Source organism: Schistocerca serialis, chromosome 4, assembly GCF_023864345.2.
Source record: "Schistocerca serialis cubense isolate TAMUIC-IGC-003099 chromosome 4, iqSchSeri2.2, whole genome shotgun sequence".
NCBI classification, from domain to species: domain Eukaryota; kingdom Metazoa; phylum Arthropoda; class Insecta; order Orthoptera; family Acrididae; genus Schistocerca; species Schistocerca serialis.
This window is the reverse complement of record NC_064641.1, coordinates 432,353,302-432,367,589: the sequence shown is the minus strand read 5'-3', so window position 1 is coordinate 432,367,589 and position 14,288 is coordinate 432,353,302. Positions and strand designations below refer to the sequence as shown.

General features: G+C 41.4%; 1 protein-coding gene across 1 annotated transcript in view; it reads right to left on the bottom strand.

The window, feature by feature from the left end:
* The window catches only part of LOC126474512 (acetylcholinesterase-like), a 74,562-nt gene that overhangs the window by 27,059 nt on the left and 33,215 nt on the right, over window positions 1-14,288 (bottom strand). The window contains exons 4-5 of the mRNA XM_050101983.1: window positions 10,086-10,271; window positions 2,499-2,698 (exon numbers count right to left, since the gene is read on the bottom strand). Of these exons, the coding sequence (XP_049957940.1) occupies window positions 2,499-2,698; window positions 10,086-10,271 (386 nt within the window). The remainder of the gene's footprint in view (window positions 1-2,498; window positions 2,699-10,085; window positions 10,272-14,288) is intronic.

Here is a 14,288-nt window from a genome sequence, read left to right as displayed (position 1 = left end):
CATCAACAACACCACACCATGAATATTCATTTTAATTAAATTTACATTTCAAGTTCACCTTTGAACGTCTTTTTTGAGTCATTGTACATAGATAAACATGTATGGATTAGGAGCAGCAACACTTCTGCTGCCCACAAAAGAGGAATGAAATAATAATAAAGATTATTAGGAAAAAGAAATGGCATTCTGTCATTCGCTATGTTATTCTGAATGTACTTGAGTCTATCCCGTTATGTTTTAAAATGTCATGCTTCAATAATTACCACACCTTTCTGTCAGAGAGCACCATTCTTTAACGAAATTTACTCGGTCAAGAGGCTTACTGCAAAATGAACGATGCAGATTTAAACTGTAATTTAAAACAAATTAATTTTGTAACCGTCCGTAATTTGAAACAAATAAATTTTGTAACCGTCCTTGAAAGGGGGACATCATTCTCGGAAGACATTCTAACTGTGCGACCGAAATATATTAGGTGGAAACTTGAAGGCCTGTATAGTGCTGTCATTTTATTTTACTGGGTAGAATGTTTATTGATTAAGAAATTTGCAAGTTACACTATGTGATCAAAAGTATACGAATACCCCCAAAAACATACGTTCTTCTTGTTAGGTGCATTGTGCTCCCACCTACTGCCAGGTACTCCATATTAGCGAACTCAGTGGTCATTAGACATCGTGAGAGGGCAGAATGGAGCACTCCGCGGAACTCACGAACTTTGAACCTGGGTGTCACTTGTGCCATACGTCTGTACGCTTGATTTTCACACTCGTAAACATCCCTAGGTCTACTGTTCCCAATGTGATAGTGAAGTGGAAACGTGAAGGGACACGTACAGCACAAAAGCGTGCAGGCCGACCTCGTCTGTTGACTGACAGACACCGCCGACAGTTGAATAAGATCGCAATGTGTAAACGGCAGGAATTCCAAATTGCATAAGGATCCACTGTAAGTACTATGACAGTTAGGAGGGAGGTGACAAAACTTGGATTTCATGATCGAGCGACTGCTCATAAGCCGCACATCACGCCGGTAAATGCCAAACGACGTGTAAACATTGGACGATTGAACAGTGGAAAAACATTGTGTGGAGTGACGAATCACACAATGTGGCAATCAGATGGCAGGGTGTGGGTATGGCGAATGCGCGGTGAACATCATCTGCCAGCATGTGTACTGCCAACAGGCGGCTGTGTTATAGTGTAGTCGTGTTTTTCATGGATGGGGCTTGCACCCCTTGTTGTTTTGCGTGGCACTATCACAACACTATCACAGAAGCGGCCTATATTGATGTTTTAAGTACCTTCTTGCTTCCCACTGCTGAAGAGCAATTCGGTGTTGGCGACTGCATCTTTCAACACGATCGAGCACCTGTTCATAATGCACGACCTCTGGCGGATTGGTTACACGACAAAAACATCCCTGTAATGGACTGGCTGCACAGTCCAGACCTGAATCCTATAGAACACCTTTGGGGTGTTTTGTAACGCCGACTTCGTTCCAAGCCCTACCGACCGACGTCTGTACCTCTCCTCAGTGCAACAATCCTTGAAGAATAGGCTGCCATTCCCCAAGAAACCTTCCAGCACCTGATTGAACGTATGCCTGCGAGAGTGAAAGCTGCCATCAAAGCTAAGGGTGGGCCAACATCATTCTGAATTCCAGCATTGCCGATGGAGGGCGCCACGAACTTGTAAGTCATTTTCAGCCAGGTGTACGGGTACTTTTGATCACATAATGTACGTATTGAGTCATTGATTTTAAAACATCTTTATTTAATTACCAGTATTTAAAATAATAACTTTCCACTATGTATGTGTGATTATTCATAATGATTATTCAAATATTTAGCTAATGATTTACAGCTATGCATGTGATTATGATTTGGTACAATTATGAACAAAAATGAAAGAATGCTTTAAAGCTCTAGTCTCTGGACTGAAGACCAAGAGATGGATCCATTAAGCAAATTCACAAGGATTTAGGTTACAGTAGTTAATTGGAGAAGAAGAGTCTGCATGAAACCAGTCTCTGGATTGAAGAGCACAATAACAACAACATGCTCATTACTATTAGTAACTAGTGTATCACATGCAATCCTGTCTTAAATTGAACGTAGTATCCTATTACCGAGGAGAATGTTTCGAAATATTTTCTTTGTACCACTGCTTTAGCGGAACAAGTGAGCGTATCTGAATGTAACATTTACTTTTTATTTATGGTCTATTCTTCTTTCAGAATGGATATTAAAAAATGAACAAGGAACGATTAAGTTATAGCGTCCAGTCGATGATGTCATTGTAAGCGCAGCAGAAGCTGGGAGTGTAGAAGGTAATCGGCAGTATCATATTAAAAGTAGATGCCGAAGCATGGTATCAACTCTTCAATTTACCACTTTAGTTTTGCAATAAGAAAACCAGTCCAAAACAAACTTCGGTATAAGACAATAAATATTTCAATTCTAAGATCGTGTGGTTCAAGTGAAGCTCAGTACTCACCTCATCTGTCATTAAGAGCGACGTATCCACTAGGAGGTCAGTGGCATTTACAGAGCGTAAGAACTGCACCAGCTCCTGTGCGTTTTCAGCTTCGTAGCCGAGTACGGAGCCCAATCTGAAGGCGTGGTACCGGGGATTCCGTACCACGGACATGCCAGCTACGAAGGTGCCGCTCTGGTCCACCAGCCGCGAGAACAGACCTGCAGCAGGAACAGGCTTCAAGAAGATACACTGAATACACAGATAAAACAGCCTGAAACTTGCGAACATTGTCATATAAGAATAATGTTACTAAACTAGTTCCGCAATGTCTATCCTCGTATTTAGGCATTCGTATATCATCAAATTAAATAGTTTTCCTCCTAGCAGAGTACCATTTCTTGGATGCGAACCTATACCAACGGTTTTTCCAAATTTGTATGCCCTCTTGTTGCAACTGTTAGCCTTGAAATGCAGTTCTGTTTTGGCTTGTATACGTTTTTGAAGCTCGTTATGGGGTTTGGCATCGGAAACACTCCAAGCGAATTCAGCAGACTGCCTTCAACGCATGGTGTGCCCAGATGCGTACTTATGTACACCTTCGTGCTGGTATGTTCTGTGATACTATAGGTCCACGCTGTGGCATCCTTGTGTGCTTCAATTATCATCTGCCGACCAGATGCCTGCAGATGATGGTTGAAGTGATCGCTATAGCAAACAGAAATCTACTAATACCTGTATTGCTGGCCCTTGGTTTGACCAGAACCGAAGTGGAATCTTCCTTCATGTCGGTCAGGGGCCTGAAGATGGCGTAGTAAATCGCCGACACTGGTAGTCAAATAAAATAAGTTCGGAAACTAGGCGGCTGAAAGGTGTTTGATTCTACATACTTATACATACAGGACTGGACACACCAATCACCGCAAACGACATTAAACAAGTACTTCACAAGATAGGTAACACTACAACGGATCACAACTTCATTACCTGGACATCTAACACAATGTACTCTGTCCTTCCTAGCAACCCTTGCAACACTTTACGCCACCATCCTCTACAGGTTATGATCCTGAAACATGGATAATCTCCAAAAAACAACTTTTCCTAAAACGCAATAAACCTAGTGAGACCTCCTCCTAACACCACATCTGCCTGGTACCCATGTATAGCAATCTCTGAATTCATCTTCTCTCAACGCATCCATAAACATCGAAACTAGCCCTTACCCCTGCCTATAAACCAGTGTGGTTAACGTCCCAATTTCTTTTGTGATGACCAACTCCCGTATCAAACCTATCTACTATCTCATTGTTTTCATAACTGTTAATTAGCCATTTTGTATCCCTCGACCAAGAAAAAGCATTTGATTGTGTATCCAATCTAGTCTCCTATTCGAACTCCAGAAATACGCACCTGCAGATAACTACATCTACCAAATTCGATCTTTTCTGTGTAACAGCCCATTTTTTGTCACTTTCAACATTACCAACTACCGTACCTGCTGTCCTACTGCTAGTGTGCTCAAACGCTCTGTCCTTCTCCACTCCTGTGTACCCTTTGCACTACACATGTTGTGAATATTGCAGCTCTTTTCATTTCTGTGCTTGCTAAGAAAACTGGAGAGGAATTCCCCCTTATGCAAGACACCTTTGTAGTTTTGGTTTCACCCAGACATCAAAAACTGTAAGTAACACGCTAATTAACACAATACATAGTGATTCTCGGTCGAAAATGCATAATAGACAGGAAAATAAAATAACGTCTCACTGTTTGCAGATGACAATCTGTAGATTTCCCTGTAAACCTAGAGCTACTAGCATAAACATCCAGAGCTTCATGCGAGGTATGTAAACGAACTAGAATCCATAGACATACCGTAAATAAACATAGAATGCTTCAACACGGTGATATCTGTCTCAACTCCGCACTGTATGCTAACCAGCGTAAAATGTTCGACAATAATCGCTCATTTTACGAATGTAAATATTTTTACCAAAAGTTTGTTTGGAGATAACAATCTTGGAGAAGAAAAATAAACAAATAAAACCACTGAAGATAGCACAAAAACTGCTGAAGAATTCGCGTGTATAAACCTTTCCGGTGGCTTGAAGGCGAGCGGAACTGCTAAGCCGTTTTCGAATCCCGGTGTTCGTCTGCTGCGTTATAGATGAAGATTTCGTAGAAAGACATAAAATACAACCAGGAGTTCTTAAGCCTTAGGTTAACAATGAAGGCATTAGAGGACAATACCTAATGGGTCAGATACCTCTGTTTCAGTTCGTATGTCTTCATTCATTTTTAAAAGCAGGTACATCTACTGCAACTCACGAGTGCGGAAGCATATGTTCAGCTGAGAGGGCACCAGGTGGTGTGTAGACATTCTCGAAAAACAAAGGCGATTTGGAAGCTGTTAGTGAGCTGCCGTAGAGCAGGACACATAAATTAACGCACCACAAAAACGTTCATCTCCGATTTAATACAAAGTGTTCCGGCGTAAAGTCAAGCGCCGGCGCGCCAGTCAGAAACGAGAGATCTGAAAGAGCTACGAAGAAGACGTCAGCCAATTACACGCTGACCGACCCCGCTCCAAGACGACAATGCGACAGCAGTGGGCTCAATGCGAAGAGGACATAAGCGCCGCGCCGACTGGCCGTGGTTCAACTCTACAGAAGCTTCACGACTAGCGACCTGAGTAGAAGAGTCAACTGTATTACTTCACTTGTATTAGGAATTGTATATACTGAAGAGATTTCTTATTTTACATGTCGCCCTTTGCTTGCGAGACATCTATGTACTTCTCAAAGTAATAAAAGCTCATTATTACGATTTTCTCGAATTGTTGTCTAGCGGTCCGAGAAAGGTTTCCTAGACACCCCATATTCGACGATTAGGGAGGATTCAACACTTTCGGAGTAGTGTCGCTTTTCGGACACGGCTCTGAATGTCCGAAACAGCATCTGAGTAGCGACGGGATTTTTTGCAAATATTGTACGCAGTATCGTGTACGAGTAGGAAGTAACTTTGCACGTAAGTACAAGCATCATTTCCAGTTGTGACGATTATTAGATCGACAGTAGGACCGCGTTCTCACTGCTGTCTCAGCATGATGGGGTAAAGTAACTTCAGCGTACATCTTGTCGCTTTTGGGATTTCTGATGTTGTTTATTCAAAGTTTAACCACTCAGATGCCCGACTGGTCGCGTGATGGTAGTGTTTCTAGTTCCAACACATATTATTTTTCCGTGTTGTAACTATTTTAAAATACAAAGTGTTTGGGGCGAATTTCTGGAGTTTAGAAATGGTTAACGTGAGTGAAGTGTTCCTTCGTAGTGAGTACGTGATTCGTGAGAAGAATTATATTTTAACATGACTGATGGAAGCATCATGAAAAGGTGCTTTGCTTGATACCGCTGTCTGTCGTGTGATCTCGTTTTAAACAATAGCTGCCAGACTTAATGTAGCTCTCAATCTCTTGCTGGTGTAAAGGTTGTTTATTAGAGGACAATGCGCCTCACAATTAATTTGAAAGCTTATTGCAGCTCTGTTTTATTTATTCGTTGCTAAAGTCTCTAGTTCCCAGGCCACCACAATTTAGTGATGAATTGGATAATTACAGTGCGTACCTACGACAGCAGAGTAACAGGCCTATCCTTGACTTCCCTTTCAAAGAGATGGTGAAATATCCGGATTTGTGGCATATGCGGCATTCGCAAACGTTACATACCCATTGGCATGCTGCCCCCCCCCCCCCCCCCAATTAATGAAGAGAGTGGCATCTTTACACTCAAGTAACTGCTCAAAGGCATCCAACCAATGCGATTCAAATCCATTTACGTTCAGGTTTTGAAAATAAAATAGTATTCTCCTCTCTCCTATATAGTCAGCTTTCCATAGTCCCTGTTAGGTTCCAACCTAAAAGAATCCTTCACCGACTCATTTCATTTCCCCACTTCCTTGCCGTCACTGAACACCTACGTAGATCCCACAATTATTGCAAATTCAACTCCAACAACCCATTGTCCCTCTCCTAATCACAACTCCTGGTGTGCTGCCATACGTACATCCACTGTGGCATCTGCCCGTCCTATCAAATATAACCCACTGCCCTTATCGCTTTCGATTTAGGGGCTCCGCTCGGTTCCGTTCGCTCCCTCACCTTCGATTGAACTTGGCCTGGCTTCCATTTTAGCTATCTGTTTCTGCAATCTCCTTTTTTTTTTTTCACTACCAAACATCGACTCACGTTCCCCCTATCCCGACATCAAACCAACCCAAATCAAGTAGCTCCATAAATTCTATATGTACCTCAAAGGATCAACCCACCTTCCCTGTCCCCGTTATTTTTCTTGAATGCAGGGCCCTCTAATCAAATGATGCTGTAGTGTAATACAGTGCAGGGTTTGTTTCTAACATACACGCAATCATTGGTATATTCTAAAACTCTTACATATAGTGCATTTCTTTAAAAAAACTTTTATTCCATTTTGTTTCTTTTAAGCTCTGTAGAGCAGAGCACTGTTCTGCTGCCATCTCTCCCTCCCCCATCTGCGGTTTTATCAGAATATCTGTAAGTGGTGTGAGACCGAAGTTGTACAGTAGTACCAGAAAAATCGAAAAAAATGAGACCTGCTGGTGATTTCAAACGAATATTATATTCGTGGTTTCCCCAGCCTACCCAGCTCAACATTTTTATTTGGATACTGGACAGTTTTAAACAAACCTTTTGTTTTGAAGAACTTTTACTGAACATTTTTAAACAATCGGCGCATCTCTATGTAGTTGCTAGAGTTCGCGAGATCGAAGATGGGACGGCCAGCCTCGCGGGTATAGGATGCGAATTGTGAGTTCTGTGTAGCGCAGATGTCGTCTCTGGAGTGTTGTATGTACCAAGTTACGAGTGAGTAATCCACAGTGATAAATACAATTGTTTCTCTCAGTACAGAAACCTCTACGACACTTCGCTGTTGCGTTCCCGTGTGGGGGCGTGGAATTCTACTTAATCTGTCGGTATTCTACGCGAGTACTGTAGTTTAGTGAGCGTTCACGTATTTGATTGGAGGGGAGGGAGCGGGGATGCCATTGTGTAGGGCCAGTATGTAACCAGAGGTTGTGTACAATGAACGAGGCAGAATTAGCCAGCTGTAATTGTTGAAGGTAATAAATTCTGTTTCTTCCCGTGTGAATTAGAAGTGAGGCGTTTTCGTGTATTTTTTCCCTTTTCGATTTCGAACAGTTATTCTGGTTTGTTTTGTAGGAGATCAGCCAGAGTTTAAATTACTGTGTGTCATTTTCCAATACAGTAGGCGGATATTTAAGCATTTCTGAAAATGGTAAGACTGCTGGAAGGCATTTGCTACAGTTTAGGAGCAGTGATAATTTCAAACCCTGTCTCGCGACTCAGAGGCTGGCGACCTTTGCCTAGACTTCTTTAATAGTATAGCAGCGCAATTCCTACAACAGACGTTACCGAGTATCTCTGTCGAGCAATACATTGCGGCCTTTGTCTCTCGCACCATACGAAGCTAAGAGTGAGTGGACACTGACCGTGTGAGCGAGAGGGACATGAAACGCGACGCCAGAGACGCTGCGAGTAACAGACAGTAGGAATGTTTCACTGTGTGTCATAATATCGGATCTCCGAGTGTGTCGTTAGGCAGAAACCTATGAGAACATCTTTAATTGCTCCTACTGAAACGGGCAGCAATAAAATTTATGTTCTTCCTTCTCACAAATATTTGGCTCTTTTTTCTGAATATGTTACGATTACCGAGTATGTGGTTAGGCAGGAATGCATGAGTACAGTTTCAATTGATGCAACTGAAACGTGAAGCAACGAAATTCATATTCCTCCTTCTCACAAATATTTGGCTCTTTAATTCCGAATATGTAGCGCTTTCCGAGTGTGTAGCCTGGTAACTAAGAGGACAGCTTAAATTGCTGAGAGAGAAACAAATAACATTCATATTCTTCCTTGTCACAAGTATTTCGCGGGTAACACTTATGTCACAATAGTTCCTGCAAACCAGTGGCAGTTCGGGTGGTATATTTCTACCGCTACCGAAATGTGCGAGATGTTACCCATGTGAGAGAGGCCCTCATCGAAGGCTAACGAAGTCGGTAGCAGTTCCTGCTGTTGCCGATATTGGCTGTGACGTCAGAATGACGCTACTTTTGCAGGAAGTCTCATGAAATAAGCGTTACCCATCCCCTTACCCCATCTCGACTGTAGAGCTGGCGCGGATCCAGATTCTTCCACCAGCAGATAGAAAACTTGACGGGTCGCGGGGACACACTTAGTTCCTGCAGTTCGCCTGGGTCCTATAGTGTAGCAACCTCGGCAATTACGCCACGAAACATAGTTCCGTGAGTTCACAGAACTACGATTCTGACCCATCAGTCACCATCTGCGGTGTGCCTGCCTAGTACTTTCAGACATAGTGGCAATATCATAGATTGTCTAGAGACAGGAGACTTATATAGATTTCATTGTATTAGCAGAGGAAATAGAGTGCCATGGATCAAACTGTTACCAACGCGAAGCACAGTCTTGTACCATTACTACTAATAAATGTTATCGATTGTTTCTCACTGTGTTGCCACATTTCTAGTCTAGTGCTGCCCTGTCCAGCAAGAGTTAAGTAGAATTTAATTAGCGTGCATACAGCCACTTTTACCATCTTTTAGTGACCTATTTCAGAAATACGTAGATGTTTGAGCGAAGCAAGTGATGACAGTCAGTTACAAAATCCTAACATCTGCTATCCAATAGATTCGATATCACTGTTGCCCACTTTAGCCACGTTTCCTGTCTCTCTAAATTAAGGCATTACACATTTCTAGAAGCTAGTTGGCGTCTTGTTATGTTCAGCGGTACTATATCTAGAAGCTAGATTTTGACATATTCGACTAGTTGCTGTCTTGCTACGTTCAGTTGTACTAAGTCGGTTTTCTCATTGGATCTGCTAGTGTCTTTTGTTCTTTCCTCATTTCATTAATTAAACTGATGTTTTCTGAAGGTAACAGTGGATATATCTAAATAAAAATTTGAGATAGGAGAACAATTAACACAGAAAGGTAGCGGTAATATAAGGGAGTGGCAAATGAAATCGATGCAGATGGAAAATGGTAAGTACATTGTTATTATTCCAAAAGTAATCGCCATAGCTCTTAATAACTTTATCCTGCTGTGGAACAGGAAATTCAGTACCTTCACGGAAACATGTTTGCGTTGCCCTAGGAAAATCGACAGCCACGAATGTCCTCCTTCAGACCTCTCAAGGTATAGAAACCGCATGACGAGAGATCAGGATTCTATGCAGGATGTTTAAGAACTTCCCAGCGAAACTTCTGCAGCGTACCCCTGACAACACTGACAACATGTGGGGCCGCTCCATTACGGATCCAAAGGCAATCGTAAACATCTTCCGACTAAGCACTGACCAACTTTTCTCACAATGGAATAAATATATTAACAGTTGTTGCGATTGCCTTTGAAATAATAAACGGTTTACTTACTTTTTTCCCATTTGTCTCATTTTCATTTGAGTGTCCCCTATATATACACACACTGTTAGTGAGTCAAATTGATCTCTGGAAGTAATTACTAACCTGCAGACCCAGGCGACATGAGATGCAGTGAAACAGAGACCCCTCCAGCGCTCTGACCGAAGAGTGTCACAAGCTGTGGATCCCCGCCGAAGCTGGCGATGTTCCTCTGCACCCAGGTGAGCCCCAGCTGCTGGTCCTTGAGGCCCGCGTTGCCAGGAACAACCTCGTCACCTGTGCTCAGGAAGCCTGCAACAGGATTGGAAACGAGCTCCGATTCTAGTATTTTATCCTGCACACCGTACAATAACTTTTCATTTTTGTGTCAGTCCCTTAGCATTTTTGTATGATGTTTCAACATTTTCTTCCTGAGTCGGCTATATAGCAGTTTCCTGCTACTGAAAGCTTTTAGCTGTTTCAAACTCACAACGTACTAAGTGCATATCTAGATGGAGTAGCATGGTAGATGGTGTTTCTGTCCATTCTGTTTGGATTTTCCAATACGTTTATATTATATAAAATGAACACATATCTGTCATTTATTTCACTCCTCGTTTATATAATATTGTACACCTAAACAGAAAATGTTGTTTTCTTAATATTATAACAGTCTCTAGCACTAAACATTTACAGGTTAAATATAACATTGACTGTTATTGAATTTTTAGTTGTTTTCCCATTCAGTTATACGGAAAATAGAATTGAATTGTTGTAACACCACTTATGGGAGTCTAAACTGCACTTGGTTTTCTCTTTCAGCCTTTGCATAAAATATTGTTTTTGTCTAGGTTAGTGCTGGTAATACATTTGCATCTTATTCTTTTACATTTTACATACATAGTCACCATATTTACTTTTCAGTTTTACTACCTTTGTTAGAAGCTACCAATAATGCATTAACTTTCACGAGTTTTGCGATAAGTGTGACTCCATAACCATGACGTTTACAAATTTTCTGTTCTCAGAGCTTTCTTGATCCGTAATACATTATTAACTACATGGTTTTTAAAACTAGGCATAACGGTCCTGCGGTAATATAAAAATATATCACTTAGAAAAAAAAAACTTTTAAGAGAGTTTAATTTCCCACAAGAATCGGGCCTCTCGTTATCGGTGTAACCAATGTTCACTTCTAAGCACGTTGCAAAAGTTTCGTCACCCCACACAAACAAATTTTTCTCCTGGAAATTGATGCAGTTGTTCTAAATATATCCTTCAGTTGCTCGTCATCCTTAAGCTGTTGTCCATAATGTCATTTTTTCAAATACAAGAAATGGATATTGTCGCTTTTGGCAAAGTCAGGACTGTAAGGAGCGTTTTTCAAAATTTCCCACTGGAAATTCGTGGTTCTGGTTACGGTATGTGGACGTTTGCTATCATGGAGTAGTACCCCTGACCTCTTTTCCGCTCCGTTGAATTTGTATGTACAGTTTGGTGAGAATTTCTCAGTACACGTTAGCTGAAATTGTTGACCCACGCTCAACAGATCAACAGAAATGACGATTTTCTAATCTGTGTACTGGGTCTTCGACCTCGCTCTTCGTCCTTCAGATATGTACTCCCAGTTTTACCAAGTCCCCATGCAATTGTCTAACTATGCTTCATTCTTTAGTATAGGCCTATAACTAGGTATAGTTCTCGATGAAGTGGAGTAGCTGTAGACCCTTCAGGGCACTAGATAAAATTCAGCACCCACCTCCCAACTAGTGACAGCTACTGATTCCAAAAACATTGTTTAGTCTACAGTCAGTCGACCACTGAATCCAAACAATAATTTATGCGCCTTCGTAAAAAATTAATAGATTGCGCTACGTTCCTTTATATTTAAATTAATCTGTCAACATTTAGATACTCGTATCATCAAATGCCCTTTACTTTTTGACCGTAGTTGGTAACACAAATGGTGGCTAATTTCTGTACGAAAAATTTGATGAGAAGTGTGTTTCATTCTCTTAATGCACAGCGATGGATTTTTCTTTTCGTTTCCGGGATTTTGTCTTATAGAATCTGTATTTAGATAAATGCAGTACAAATTTTGAGAAAAACTCCCAAAAATATGAATTATACTTCTACCCACTCGTGCAAACCTAGCATTCAACGGAACTACTGCTATTTACACAATAAGTTAAAAATAAAAGAACACAGAGTATCTGTGTACGACTATATCTAAACATGTGTATGATACGTTCATAGAATTACGTCTAGTAATATGTAGAGTCTCTAAGAATGTAACTTGAAGATCCTTTTCGGGTCCGTCTGCCTGTGTAGGCTACTTTCAGGAGCTGCTGTAGGGATTTATATTCGCTTTTCACTGACAGGTAAACAGATTGAAGAAAACAGCTTTTGCATATAATTCATAAATATTTCGTAAAAATTGTATGAATTATGATGAATTCAAGTTATTTTCTGAGAACGACGCCATTGTCACTGGCGAACATTCCGCCACAACTCGAGAGAGCAGCTGTGAGTCGAGAGTGCAGCAAGCATAATCAGATTTACACCTGATGTGGTGGTCTAGAAGTAGAGCATGTGGGTGGAAGCGAAGAGCTTGTGGGATCGAATCCCTACTTGCTCACTTGTTCACCTGTCAATGATGTGGACAGTCACCAGAGACGAAACGTGGCACTGATTCCACTTTACACAGTAGGTCTCCTTTCCCCAGTTGGATAACTGGATGTGGACATGCAAGTCGTCTATGTGACATCCAGTTGGTGGCAATCACTTCAGAACAACTGCATGATGAAAAATCATGGAAGTCCTAAACCTGTGGTTTTCCAATTTTTAATGCATAAAGTAAAACGTTTTTCGAAAATCTACTATAGTATGGTACGCAGATTAGCTTCGTTTATATTAAGATACTTTAGCAATAGAACAGTAGATCACTCAGCTTTCAGCTTCCTGCTTTGCTTGAGTCAAATATAGATGCGTACACGGTTCTTTGCGTGATGGGGCTTAAAATGATATTTTTTTGTCACTTGAAAATTGTACAGGACGCCAGTAAACGAATTTTCAATGATGAAAGAGAGATTAGGCCTATTAAAGATCGTCGGCCTGGTTCGAACCTCGCCGTTGCTTAAATTCTGAGTAAAAATCATCAACAATAATGGCCGAAGTTCATATGGTTGGCTCATATGGCTCTGAGCACTATGGGACTCAACTTCTGAGGTCATTAGTCCCCTAGAACTTAGAACTAGTTAAACCTATCTAACCTAAGTACATCACACACATCCATGCCCGAAGCAGGATTCGAACCTGCGACCGTAGCGGTCTCGCAGTTCCAGACTGCAGCGCCTAGAACCGCACGGCCACTTCGGCCGGCGAATGGCCGAAGTCTGTCCGCACAAGAATCCACTCTCGTTCTGCCAACGGCCTTGTCAAAGTTAACGCAGAAGTGGACAGAGATTCAGGACACTCTCTTGCCCTTTGGGTGGAGAACTGCTCATAACAGGGGGAAGAATCAGCAATAATCAATGGCATGAGGACGCAGAAGGCGATGTAAACTACTTAATTAAAGACACATAATGTGTATCCGCAGAATATGCGGCCTGAAGTTGAAAATTTGTGTTGATGGTCCCTCCTATTGGCAAAAGATTTCGAACTAGCCCCCAGTCGGATCTCCGGCAGGGTCCTGCCAAATGAGAGGAGACAATGAGAAAAAAACTGAATAACCGAAGAAAGAATAACATTCTAAGGGTCGGGGCGTGGAGCGTCAGAAGTATGAATTTGGTAAGGAAGCTAGAAAATCAGAAAAGGGAAGGTACAGGTTCACTCTATGTATATTAGGGGTGATTGAAGTAACAGCTGAAAATATTATAACAGGAGTAGGATACGTTATGAATGGGAGAGTACGGCTAGAAAATCAGAAAAGGGAAGGTACAGGTTCACTCTATGTATATTAGGGGTGATTGAAGTAACAGCTGAAAATATTATAACAGGAGTAGGATACGTTATGAATGGGAGAGTACGGCAGATAGTGTGTTACTGTGTAGTTCAATGATCGGGTTATTCTCGTCAGATTCGACAGAGAACCAACACTGACAGGTATACATGCCGACGACGCAAGCAGAAGATGAAGAGATAGAGATAGTATATGGGGATATTGAACGGAAATGTGGTATGTAAAGGGTGATGAATAACACAGGTCAACGAAATATTTTTTTGAAAAACTTATTTTTATTTCCATAGCTCATCTTTATAGATTTTTATGAGCTGAATCCAAATCTAGCCTTAGGTTTTTTGTATCACCTGTAGTTTTCGAGCAATATG